Source organism: Mya arenaria, chromosome 17 (genome assembly GCF_026914265.1).
Source record: "Mya arenaria isolate MELC-2E11 chromosome 17, ASM2691426v1".
NCBI classification, from domain to species: Eukaryota; Metazoa; Mollusca; class Bivalvia; order Myida; family Myidae; genus Mya; species Mya arenaria.
This window is the reverse complement of record NC_069138.1, coordinates 9,988,778-10,002,487: the sequence shown is the minus strand read 5'-3', so window position 1 is coordinate 10,002,487 and position 13,710 is coordinate 9,988,778. Positions and strand designations below refer to the sequence as shown.

The following is a 13,710-nucleotide window of genomic DNA, read 5'->3' as shown; positions in this document are numbered from 1 at the left end:
CACGGTGGGCTACCTACTCCACTTCCTGCCACACTTTCTCACGGACCGAACCCTGTTCCTTCACCATTACTTGCCCTGTGTGATCTTCAGGGTGCTTGCCGTGGCAGCGCTTGTGAACCATGTGGAGGTCTGCATACAAAGGTGAGTCTTTAAATCCTTTTATTTTGTTGCAAAAAGGTATTGAAAGCATACTTCACATTCCAACTTGTATTTCCATTAGCCCATGCATTTTGATAATAAATAATTTATATATATTAACTAAAGGTGTATTATTTTAGGTCTTAGAGTCCCCAGTGTTTAAATCTTTGCTCCCTCTCAGAAAGTGATGTTTCGATTCAGTCGTTGCATAGAATTCTGCGTGTTAAAACCATGTTGACTTTCATTTAAGGTCACCATATGTTAGGTACGTCACATGTAATGTTGTCGTCATACTGATAGCAGGTGCCACCTGGGTATTTCGGGAACTTTGTGTCGTCTCGTACGGAAACACCGATATCACGCCTACAGACATAGAGCGTCTAACGTGGCTGGAATCTTGGGACTTTCTCCAGCATACAATGTGATAGTTGTGTGATGAAGTGTTACATGGGATGCTCCAATTTCTCGAAACCTCATAAGCTTGACTGGCTTAGGTAGCTTGTTTTATTAGCCAAAATACATACTTAAATTGGTCTTTGTGAAAAAAGGGTTTATTGTGATTATGCTTATCATAAAGGTAATTTCTAGCTTGAGTATAAAATTTCTTAAAGAAGTATATATTACACAAATTATTGAAAACAAAAATAGTTAGCTTAACTGAACCCTGTTGCAAGGGACTTAAGAAGTTTTGATAAATTGGGGCATGGTGAACAGTTTTGATGTGGCTGGTTTCACAGATTAGACAACATTGTCATATTCATATCATGTTCATAAAATGTCCATCATCATATAAGATGTCTATCATGAAACTGTGAAGTGGGTTTTTTATATTTATTTTTCATAAATATACTGGCCTCAATTTCTCAAAACATCTTAAGCTTAACAGGCCAAAATACATGCTTAAATTGAATTCTTATTAATGGAAAATGGTTGAATGGTTAACATACAGATAATTCCTATCTATAGTATAAAACTCTAAAGAAGTAACTCTAAAGAAGTAAATATTATGCAAATTATTAAAAAAAAAAGTGAGTTTAGCTTAATCCTGTTGTTAGAGACTTAAGAAGTTTGTTAAGCTGTTTTGTAGGGAGCATTTCACAACCAAATTTAAATGAAGTTTAATTGACAACTAGCCAATAGTGTTTAAATTTTGAATATTTTGAAAATTAGAGCTATGAATAAATGTTGTTTTTTTATCATTTTAGCAAATTCAATTTTCTGCCAATCTCAAACCTCCCGTTAAGATTCAATATTGGTTTGGAGGTCAGTTAAGTTTAATGGTAGGTTCGACCATTAAATCAAGCTGTAAGTTAACGGGACTTTTGAGCAAGCCAACATTAATCAACGTTAAAATTTAACGGACATTTAGCTGTTTTAAACCGTCTCTTAAACCGAAACAGAGGTTTTGAACAAACGGCCCCTGGTATGCAAAACCTAGGAAGTATTTCATAATCAGCTGTAAAAACCTTAGTATTTGGTATACAGTTTACTAGTGCAATGTGTTAAAATGGTATTTTTTTTAGAAAAAAAAGGGTAAAGTTTTTTAATGCATTTTACTTGAAGACTCTTTATTTAATTTTTACTTCAGTCAGCAGATGTGTTCATAAGTATCCGTTAATTAATTAAATATGTATCATGTTTATGTTAATTTTGTCAATGTGTTTTTCAAAATGTTATACCCCACCTCGCAGGGGTGTGAGCTATCACCTTGCCTTTTCCATCTGTCAGTCAGTCCTGGGACAAAGGGACAAGTCTTACTTTCTCCCAATACTCCATATCTTTTTTGAGGTATTGACTTCAAACATACACACTGTATTGAGCATAAGTGATGTGCAAAAGAAACATATTTTGTGTAAGGTATTTTTAGAGTTATTGCTGGTGTGGGATATGGCAGTCTGGGACTGTTCTTGCTGTACTATTTTTTTACTTCCCTCCATTATCCCTCCATTATTGTATATGTTTTTGAGATATTGACTTCAACTGTACATAAGGAACCTTATTAAGAAGCCTTATTTCCCGGTGTAAATTTAATAGGCGACTATGAATTAATTGCTAGTTTTTCTTTCCTACCCGCCCCCTTAAATTTTATTGACTTAAAATGTTGATATAGAGTCAGTATTTGCCTATCGGTCAGGTACTATCTGGTAGCTGCAATTATTCATACATATTGTTGATTCACGTTCAGTGTCGAAAAAGGAGAGTTATTACAATTCAATTCATGGTTCGTCTAGAAACACATGTAAGCAATGAGAAAGAGCATGAACTCATATACAAGGTGGGCCAGCATGATCTAAGAATATAAATCAATCCTTGCCCCAAATTAAAACAAGAGATGTTTGTCAAACATTATGCCCCCCCCCCCCCCCCCTGAGCGCCATGTTGTCAGGATTATATGGACAATTGAATGAAATATGCATGGAGCGAAATGACAGCTGATTTGTTGCCGTTAAGGCAGTTTTAAGATTATGACCATTAAAGTGTGAGGATAGAGTGTGTAATGACCATGACCTTTGACTCTATGAACTCAAAATCCAGAGTCATCAGCTGGTCATCAGAAACCTAAATGTCAAGTTTAGGGCCATGGATGCAGGCATTGTCAAGTTATTACACAGACAAGTTCTTTTCGTTCAAGGTCACTGTGACCTTGACCTTTGACCCAATGACCCCTTAAATCATAAGGGGTCATCTACAAGTCAGATGCAACTCCAAGTCAAGTTAGAAGGCCATGGGTTCAGGCATTGTTGAGTTATCACTCGGACAACCTTTTACCATTCAAGATCACTGTGACCTTGACCTTTGGCTCTATGAATCCTAAAATCAATAAGGGTGATCTACTGGTCAGGCTTAACATCCATGTCAAGTTTAATGATCATAGGTTCAGGCATTGTTGAGATATCAGTGGGAGAAGATTTGTTAACTTTTTTGCGTTAAAGGTTACTGTGACATTAACCTTGGCCTGATGACCCCCAAAGTCGATAGGGGTCATCTACTGGGCAGGTCCAACCTTCATGTCAAGTTTGATGACCATAGGTCCAGGAATTGTCGAGTTCGCTTTCAAGGTCACTGTGACCTTGACCTTTGACCCCTAAAATCAATAGGGGTCATCTACTGGTCAGGCCCAACCTCCATGTCAAGTATGAGGGCCATGGGTGCAGGCATTGTTGAGTTATCACTCGGACCTTTTATCATTCAAGGTCACTGTGACCTTGACCTTTGGCCCAATGACCCCTAAAATCAATAGGGACCATCTTCTGGCCAGGCCAAACCTCCAAGTCAAGTTTGAGGGCCATGGGTGCAGGCATTGTCGAGTTATCACTCGGATAACCTTTTACCATTCAAGGTCACTGTGACCTTGACCTTTAGCCCAATGACCCCTTAAATCAATAGGGACCATCTTCTGGCCAGGCCCAACCTCCAAGTCAAGTTTGAGGGCCATGGGTGCAGGCATTGTCGATTTATCACTCGGATAACCTTTTACTTTTCAAGGTGACTGTGACCTTGACCTTTGGCCAGATGACCCCCAAAAACAAAAGGGGTCATGTACTGGTCAGGCCCAATTCCAAGTCAAGTTTGAGGGCCATGGGTGCAGGCATTGTCAAGTTATCACACGGAAAACCTTTAACCATTCAAGGTGACTGCGACCTTGACCTTTGGCCCGATGACCCCCAAAAACAATAGGGGTCTTCTACTGGTCAGGCCCAACCTCCAATTCAATTATGAGGGTCATGGGTGCAGGCATTGTCGAATTATCACTCGGACAACCTGTTACCATTCAAGGTCACTGTGACCTTGACCTTTGGCCCGATGACCCCCCAAAACAATAGGGGTCATCTACTGGTCAGGCCCAACCTCCAATTCAATTATGAGGGCCATGGGTGCAGGCATTGTTGAGTTATCACTCGGACAACCTTTTACCATTCAAGGTCACTGTGAACTTGACCTTTGACCCGATGAGCCCCAAAAACAATAGGGGTCAGCTACTGGTCAGGCCCAACCTCCAAGTCAAGTTCGAGGGCCATGGGTGCAGGCATTGTCAAGTTATCACTCGGACGACTTTTTACCATTCAAGGTCACTGTGACCTTGACCTTTGGCCTGATGACCCCCCAAAACAATAGGGGTCATCTACTGGTCAGGCCCAACCTCCATGTCAAGTTTGAGGGCCATGGGTGCAGGCATTGTTGAGTTATCACTCGGACAAGCTTTAAAATTATTTTACCATTAAAGGTCACTGTGACCTTGACCTTTGACCCGATGACCCCCCAAATCAATAGGGATCATCTACTGGTCAGGCCCAACCTTCATGTGAAGTTTGATGACCATACGTCCAGGAATTTTTGAGTTATCACTCGGACAAGCTTTGGTCTACCAACGGACCGACCGACCGACCGACCGACCGACATGTCTGTGCAAAGCAATATACCCCTCTTCTTCGAAGGGGGGCATAAAAATGGATGAAAATCTAGCAAGTAGTTTATATTGGCCTTATTTTTCTAAATTCTTTAGTAAGACTTTAATCTTAATGGACGCCATCTCACCAACAAAGGACATTTAATGATATTAATCTCACATCATTCCCAGTGATACTTCTTATTATAGGTGATGTTGTGGGGGTATTAATCACATACAGTGATACCTCTTTTTTCGTAGTTTGGTTATCTTTTCTGTTATTTCACACTTTGGTTTTTGTGTTGCTAGCCAAAACATGGCCGACATAGAGAGATAGCGTTGTCAGACAGCAGCCACATTGTCGGCACCACACTTTCGTTTCTGATTAGCAACTTTTGAATGACTTGTAGATAAATCAAACTTGGTATGTACATTGGTCATGGTCAGTAGATGACTGCTAGATTTTGGGGTCAGTATGTTATGGGTCAAGATGACCTTTGAACTCCGACAGGTTGCCCATCAGATTCACTGATTTCTAGTTATTTTATTAAATAGCATATATAATTACTCAATTACTTATGTAAATACAGTCGAAACCCGCTATGACGAACTCTGTTATCTCGATACTCTGGTTATGTTGAACTTTTTAAATATTTTTCGGTTAAGTTCAACATGTTTTGTATTTCGGTTATATCAAATGTTCTTTATCTCGAAGTATTTCCCGAGATCCCAACAACTTCGTTAAAGCGAGTTTTGACTCACTGTAAATGAGGGATTTATTACTTGGTTTATTAGTGTTTTGTATATATGTATTCAAAAATTACATTGTATGTTTTTTAAGTTATGTGGCAAATGTTTTTGTGTCAAATTTGATAGTTCTACTTTTTTTGTCAAAATGAAGTCAATTATTATACCATTTTTATACGAATCTCAATTTTTAATTGCTTGCCATATATTTATATATCAGATTGTGACAATCGTTTTATAGCAATATACAACAGGGCTGTCTTTCTAATGATTTTGTGGGCCAAAATTATACCTATTTTCCCACCTTACACAGTAATTACTTTTTCCATTATTTCGTGTCAAAATTTTATGAAGACATTCTTAATTATCAAATTAGAAATAATCACCAATGTATGCATATGCATTTTCTACTTCTGACAGTATTATTTCACAAGAATCCAGTTATTAATAATTTAAATGTGATTGTCTACATATGAACACAAATTAGCAATGATTATTTTTTGAAATTTCCTTTTTCTTGCAAAATACGGTTTAGAAGGCCTTGTCCCCATACCCCGAGACCTTGCCATGTATAAGTCTGTTTAAATCACTGAAAGGCAATGGCACGTAATTTACAGAACAAAAGTATTTTTCTCATGTTTGAAATATTTATACTGTCAAATGGTGGTAAAAGAATCAAGAATACTGTAAACATTTGCTTGAATAAAAATAATTATATTATAGAAAAGAATTTAGAAATTTACCATTCATGTTTATAGTGATTAATACGGAGTAGTTTTACAATATATTTCCACTAATTCATAGTTTAAGGTTAATATGCAATGGGTTTTTTTGGGGTGCAATTTACTACCTTCTAAAGGCTGTTTCCCCTTGTGAAAAACTGTCCATTTTTCCAAATTTTTTATATTTTTTTCCCAATTTGATAAATGCAGAATAAGCTGATGAATAAGAAGGCAATGAATTTCTTGAAATATAAACAAAATCTTAACAAGACCCACTCTTTCACAGCATAATGTATGCATAAAAAAACTTAGAACATGTATGTTTGCCATTATATTAGCTTTTTCAGCCTGATTTTGTATTTTTCTTTAAGTCAACTTTTTTCCAAATTAGCAAGGCACAGGCGGTAAAAATAATTCCAAAAAAAATCACTGATATGAAAGTAGTAACTTGCAATGTTGAAGGTTATAAATATCTTTCACATGTATACAGGGCATGTAAAAAAATCAGACCCGAGGACACGTGCGGAAAACAGTAACAGTGCTTACAGAGTTACCAGTACCTGTCTTGCAACGTGTCCGAGGTTCAACCACGTTGGATTTATAGACCCGACCCAGTATTTACTTATATGAGCTGTTCTTATACTCTTCTCCAAATAGTGCATGTATAAAAGTTGATTACTAACATTTCTGTCATGACGTGCAGAAATTTGAAGCCCAATGTCAAATAGTATCAAGAAACATTACCGTTTAAAGTGGGGTTTATAATCTTATTTTGATTGTGCCTTTCTAAAACACCACTTTAAATTGTGTATCATTATTGAAGTATTATTCGCAAACTGCATTGTGGCACTTAAATGTCTTATCCAGGGTAAGGGAGACAGAGATTTATACACCTTAGGCGCTAATATGGAAATGCCTCGGCTGTTATGGAAATCAATTAATGTTGTCCGACATTTGTATCCAAAATTTATATGTATGAAATGTCATTTAACATTATTTATATCAAATAAATTATGAAAATACGTTTAACCTTTCTGTTATTCCCGCTGCTTACTGTTTTGTCAAAATTTTGCAACTAGGTCAAACAAATTTTTTTTTGTGGTTTTGGGCCAGTATTGAATATTGGTCTTGGAACGATGTAGCTAATAGGATTTCTCGATATAAATAACGGCCATATACAGTGAATGGAGTAAATGTTGTATTACCATAAGATAGACTTAAGTCGCATATTGAATACCATCCCTGGGTCAGTATTAATATTGATCTTTTCCATATCCTTATTCATGCCTCATTGATTCCATTTAGCCTATTGATCAGCTAAATATACAGGCCAATCAAAACACTTGATTTCTAATCTTAAATTTAAGTTCAATCGTAATTGCCTATTCAGAATTGACTACCGCATCTGGATACCTCCGACATACCACATTTTTTGACACCGGACATGATGCCTAGTTTCTTCTAGGTCATGAATGCAATAAAAAACAGATCAACATGAGCATCCCAGAGAGAACGCTGATGCTTGTTCAATATTTCACAACTTCTAAGAAGGGGGATGCCTATACAAGTTTTAAAGTCAAGAATTCTGGGCCATGCTACACCTGTGCGTATATCCTCTGATAACATCTGTTCCAAGTTTCATTTGAATATCTATGAACATTTTTATAGCTATGGCTAAAATTTAAGTATTTGCACTACAATGGCCCTGACACCAAGCTTTCACAATAACCTGTCTCTTATTCTTCAGAATACAGATGAGCTAATAACATTACAAAATGTACCAAGGAAGAAAGACATTCTGTGTTAAATCAAAATCATCAATACTTTGTTTGATATATTACACACTTATTTCAAACACTTGAGTTATAAAGATTTATTCTTCCACTATATTACTATGTACACCAAATTTAAAAAATCTTATTTTCAAAACCCCGGCAAAATACGACCCTTCTTTTTCGCCTTTTGTACTTTCTTGTCTTTATTGGCTTGTTTCCGCTTCTGAATATTCTCATTTCTTTTCTTCAGTTTATCATCCTGCAACTTTTTCGTCGAACTTTTTCGTTCGTCCCATTTCTGTTTCTTCTTATCCTTGATTTTTTCTTTCCGCTTCAGCGCCTTCTTCAACAGTTCAGGATTATCCTTAACTTTTTCTCCCTCAGCTTTGTGAAGCACACTTTCCCACTTAAACTTCTCCTGAAGCGACTTAGCTGCCCCTTCGTCCTTACTACCAACTTTCCTAATCTTTTCATTACGTTTTTCGATCTTCTCAAGTAATCGCTTATAGTCTTTACCTGTCAAATCACTTTTCCCGCCTTTTGCCTTCTTTCCTGATGCAGTGAAATCAAACTTACTGAACACCAACTGCCCTTCACTATTGTAAATAGGTTTTGGTGTAGCACTTTCACCGGATGTATTACCCCCCTTTGTTTTATCACCGCCATTTACAATTGGTTTAACTTTTATCAATTTCTCCATTTTTCTTTTCTGTTTTAACTTCATCTTGCTTTCCTTTCTCTTTAGGCGCTTCTTGTCGAGTCGTTCACTGTCATTCAACTTCCTCTTAACTGGAAAGTAATAGATGAAATGTTAAAAACATGATATTCAACAATTTTGTCAAAAGCTAAAATATATATATACCGTATTATACTATGTATAGGACACACTTTTTTACCCCCAAAATGTTGGGGAGAAAATTGCCTGTGTCCCAGGGCTTCCTTTAAGAATTTGAAACTGGAAGTATGAACTTCCTTGCTATCAATTTAGTTGAGTTTTTCACTGAAATTTGGAAGTTTAAGTCTCCCGAAAACAGTATTTTTTCCATTTTCTTCAACCAGTATGTTAAAAATCAAATAATATGCAATTATAACCTGCCAAATTCACAGCCTTATATTATATAATACTTCAATTTACTGAAACACTGATTGAAATTGTGACCATAAAAGTAATATTGACACAGGTTTTGATATTTTTAACTTCCAGGCATTCAACTTTGGAAGTTTTCTTCAAAATTATGGAAGTTTTTGTACTTCCAAGGAATCAACTTTGGAAGTTTTAACCCATTTCTAGGGAGTAATATACTTCCAAACTTCCTTTAACGGAAGCCAATCTTATGTATTATGTGTTTGTCTTGAGGCTATATTAGACGGAAATTCTCTGAGCTGTGACAAAGGGGTAAGTACCGGTATATTGTCCATTTAATATATACAGTATATATTAAATGGAAAGTCACGTGATATGCCAATTTCGTAATGACATTTACGCGCTAAAAATAGACTTGCATTCGGTTTTGTCGCAATTTGTAATTGCTATAAATGCAGCATTCTAAGAGTTCAAAAAGTGTCAAAAAGATTAACAGAAATCAAATAAATAGGACTAAACCCCATTTGATAAGGCTTCTAATATGTTGGCTGGAGTAAAGAGTAGGTAGACAAATTTCTATTAGGAAAGTTATGGCCCTAGTTTGACAATGTATATTTCTTTGAGTTCCCATTTATTTTAAATTTATCTCATAATTTCACTAATGTATTCTTTTATTGTATGCAGGCATTAGACTGAAATCAACATATTGATGTTTATGTCACATTTTTTGCAATATTTTTTTATTTATATACTAGTCCATATACAATGAATTTTGTCAACAGAATAACAATTTGCTATTAATATCTTGTGCTTCATGTACAACAAAATGTTATGATCTGCACGACAATGTGCTAATTAAATGCAATTTAAGGCTCTTAAAATGCTTAAACCCCATGAGCTTCAGGGGGCTTCGCCCCCTTGGCCCCCACAAGGGCGCTGCCCTGGACCCGTAAGGGGGCCTATCGCGGCCCCCTTAACCCCCCGCGAAAGTGGCAACAACTTTTTAGAACCCAGGGGGAACCCTGATACTGGTACTGGTACTTACCTAAATGGGTCTCAGGATCCTGGGGAGCTTTTGCATGACCAGGGTCCTCATTAAGTTTTGGTTAAACCATCTCAATTAGTACAGTAACCAACAAGCTACTAATTTATTCTTCTTAAAATTCATCAATTTTTCCTAATTAAAACTGGCTCATTTGCCATTTGAACCATCAATTTTGGCCAACAGTCGGTTCATAATGAGAACACAGCATTACTAGACCTAATTCAATATCTGACAAAAGGCAAGTCACTACTGGCACTGCATTCTGAACTCCTGGGCCATCTTCCATCGAAAACAACCTCAGATGTATGTCTCTACACCAGTAGAAGTAGTTCGTAAAATTTTAAATAATAGTATTAATCAATTGATAAAATCAATTGGTAAAATTTATTGCCAGTGAAGTGTTTTATTGCATACATAATTAAGATTCCAAATAGTAAAGTTGTTCAATTAAACTACTAAATTGAAATCACTAGGCGACCTACTTACTAGTACTTAGTGTAGTAACTGTAGTTAAATGTTAAGATTTCTGATATTGTAAACCGGCCATATACATCTGAGGTTTTTTTATGGAAAATGGCCGAGGAGTTCCAAATGCTGATACTGATGAAAGACTTAAAATTAATATTTATAAGTGTAAAGTGTGACATTTCCTTTAAACCAATAGAATGCAAAGGTTCTGCACATTGTCTGGCAGGGCTATCTCTGAACTCTAGGGGCCTTCGACCAGTGTCCAGTGCCCTTCAGAATTGTAACATTTTATTTAATTTAAACTTATTTATTTTAACAAATTAATACAACATTATATTAATCACTCTCGTTGGCAAGATTTTACGCCAGAGTGTGGTCTTGTGTTGTGGAAGAAACCGGAGTACCCGGAGGAAACCCACTTGTCAGGTTTGGTGATCACAAACCAAACTTACATGCTCCTAGGTCGCATCACCTAGGTCAAAAGCAAGAGTGTCAACCACTTTGCTAACCAGACAACATTAAAGCACTACTATATAATATTAAATTATGAAAAAGCTTAGCGAGTATTCAATCAGCAAAGGGCTTGCAGGCTTGTGCTTATTTCAACCACCATTCTGATTAACTAACAGTACCTTGCAATTCTTCAATCTTGGCTCGTAGCCTGGCACGTTTATCGTCCATCTCTGCAATGCTGGATGTCAGGAGCATGTCAGCGGGATTCGGCGTCGACGGAACCAGATCACTGTTGTTTGTTGGTTTCTCATCATTAACAAGACGCGGCTTCTTCACCTTTATCTTTGTGTCTGTAAAAACAAAATAGGTCCTAGTGCTTCTTACTGAAATTCGGCCCCATTTACAATCCCAAAAAGTATACTTTTTTCTCAAAAATTGGACTAAAAATTCATACTCCTAGTGTACACATATATTATGTATACAAACAAGGGACATGTTGGTATAATTCCAGCTACTAGATTTGGTATGTTTCAAACTGAAAGACCACTGCCCTACCTTAGAAAGTATATATTTTCCCCAATTTTTGTGCCAAAATTTGCCTCCTGTTATGAGGAAAACAAATTTATTAAAATTGCAATAATAGAGGCATTTTTCTTTTGCAATATAAGATATCTAAATTATATATGGCACAGCAATACATTCATTTCATGGTATCATATGAATAAGAAATATATTGCTTTAAGCATACAAAATTCCATTTTGTTGACAAATTTCCCCTTTGTAAGTGCCCCAGCCCCATTCCCCTGTAGCGAAAAAATAGCCATACTATAGGATAGAACTTTTTTTTAAAAACTTCGAAAATATTGTCAAGCTAATTAAGACTTCCAAAGGTAAAACAATGATAAAAGCACAAGTCAGTACTTACGTGAAACTTCATCAGTTTCATCACTATCATCAACAATTTTTCTTTTCTGTTTTTTCTTCAGCTTATTTTGTTTCTGTTTTTTGTTTTTCACCAAACCTTCTTGTGGCACCGTTGGACCCTGATTTGGTGTTTCATCTGGAACAAAATACAGTTTTACAGCATTGCTTTAAAACAATAATATTCATAATCAACACTGTCCCATACCCCCACTACATGACCGACAGATTAGCAGTTGGTAGACTACAGAAGGAAGTTTCCTCATACCAGAGACCCTCATTCTGTCAACTGTGCAACTGACCCTACTGACCATGGAATTCTAACATGTTCTTTATTTCATTGAGCCTGTAAAGCTATATATTTTTTGAAATTTTCACCTTCGCTTTCCTTTTGCTTTGTCATTTCAGGCGTTGGCGGGGTTTGATGCTGAACAAGTCCCAACATTTTTCTGAAGAATGTGTCATCCTCTGCAATACTCTCTGCACTCACACATAGTGGTGTTCCACTATCAACCATCTTCATTGACCTTTCCCTCGCTTTACCAAAATTCGATTTATGAAGTTGACAGCTGGAAACTGTTGTTGATAGAAACTCAAACTGGAATGATTTTAAAAAAAATACTGAAATAATGTTCAAAACATCAACACAACAATATTTATCAAAAAAAAATATCTCAATAGGTAGCAAGTACTTAAAACAGATATTTCACAAGTCATTATCCGAATTGTTTTTTGTCCGAAAAAAATATCAACTGGGGCATGTCTATAATCAGTAAATCGTGAATAAACTAAGTTACTTTGGAGTTGATTTATTTGATAATGAAGTGGACTTACATAGGATTTGAAACTGATCGCAAATTATCGATTATAACAAGGAATATGCTTTAAATTTCGTTGAGAAATTGCACATGTTCCTCCTGAAAATTTCCTTCGTCGTAAATTTCAGCAATTTAATGACACCGTCGGAATAGACCAATCAAAATCGTTGTTTTATTCTTTACAGGAACTGCGAGAAACTTCAGTGCACATGAATAACAAAATGACATTTTTGTGATTTTCTCCCAATAAAAGCTACCAACATGTCCGACAAAGGACATAATCTATCTCAGGAGGATGAGGATCAGATAGCCAAGTTATTCAAAGAACTGGACAGAAATAAAGACGGCAAAATTGAGATTGAAGATTTGATAGTTCGCCTGAAAGCCAAAAACGTTGCTGATGCATCTAGACACGCAGAGGTATACCAGAAAAAATATATATTACAACTGTTTTGCCAATATCAATAAAGTGTATGTCTTGGTTGACTTTCGTTTTGATGAAATTGATGGTTTCAGGTGATACACATACTGTGTGTGAAGAAGAGCCTTTCCACGGTAAAAGGCTCAGTTATGTTTTTAACTATGTCATTCTTTTCAGCGGTGTTTACCGCTTTAAGCTGATGACAATCCGAATATAGCAATGTGCCAGTCTGATTCCAGGGCGTGACACTAATTTTTTTATCAGATTACCGGCAGGATCACCTACTGTCCAAAATTGGTGACACAGGGTGGCCTGCAAAATTTTGCCAAAACACAAACAGTTTACTGTTTTTAAAAAAAACTAAGAATCAATCAATTGACTTTTTTAAGCCTTTCCTCATCAGGCTTTTATTTCTATGTGGGAAATGGCTTCGGAGCATCGCTTACAAATCGCCACATCGCAAAAGATTAATGACATAATTCACATCTCAATAAGGGTGGCTGAATTCCAGGTCATACTAAAATTTGACAAACGGAACTGGTTGGTTATTTGTTTTGACTTTATTTAAAATAATTTAATTATTCATCGATTATTCATAAAATTAAGGGCTGACAATTATCTTAAATATCCGATAATGACGTTGTTTTTAAAGGAGTTTGGCTTCTCTGTATTTACTTTAACCAAACACTGTAGAAAACATCGACCAGGAACATATTCAATGACATCGAACT

At 36.3% G+C, this 13,710-nt stretch overlaps 3 protein-coding genes across 4 annotated transcripts in view; 2 read left to right on the top strand and 1 right to left on the bottom strand.

The window, feature by feature from the left end:
• The window catches only part of LOC128223825 (protein O-mannosyltransferase 1-like), a 92,367-nt gene extending 91,789 nt beyond the window's left edge, over positions 1 to 578 (top strand). Inside the window, exon 18 of the mRNA XM_052933245.1 lies at positions 389 to 578. Within this exon, the coding sequence (XP_052789205.1) occupies positions 389 to 563 (175 nt within the window). The 3' untranslated portion in view covers positions 564 to 578. The remainder of the gene's footprint in view (positions 1 to 388) is intronic.
• Positions 579 to 7,858: 7,280 nt separating this feature from the next.
• On the bottom strand, positions 7,859 to 12,687 carry LOC128223820 (surfeit locus protein 6 homolog). Its single transcript, XM_052933238.1, has 5 exons — positions 12,575 to 12,687; positions 12,119 to 12,338; positions 11,745 to 11,879; positions 10,999 to 11,169; positions 7,859 to 8,558 (listed from the first exon to the last, which is right to left on the bottom strand). Exons 2-5 carry the CDS (start codon positions 12,261 to 12,263, stop codon positions 7,918 to 7,920), a joined length of 1,092 nt encoding a protein of 363 aa, XP_052789198.1. The 5' UTR covers positions 12,264 to 12,338; positions 12,575 to 12,687; the 3' UTR covers positions 7,859 to 7,917.
• A 1-nt stretch (position 12,688) lies between these two features.
• LOC128223819 (calcium-binding mitochondrial carrier protein SCaMC-2-like) overlaps positions 12,689 to 13,710 on the top strand; it is a 36,548-nt gene continuing 35,526 nt past the window's right edge. For both annotated transcript variants that reach the window (XM_052933237.1, XM_052933235.1), the window contains exon 1: positions 12,689 to 12,978. In XM_052933237.1, coding sequence (XP_052789197.1) covers positions 12,820 to 12,978 — 159 coding nt within the window. In that variant the 5' untranslated portion in view covers positions 12,689 to 12,819. The remainder of the gene's footprint in view (positions 12,979 to 13,710) is intronic.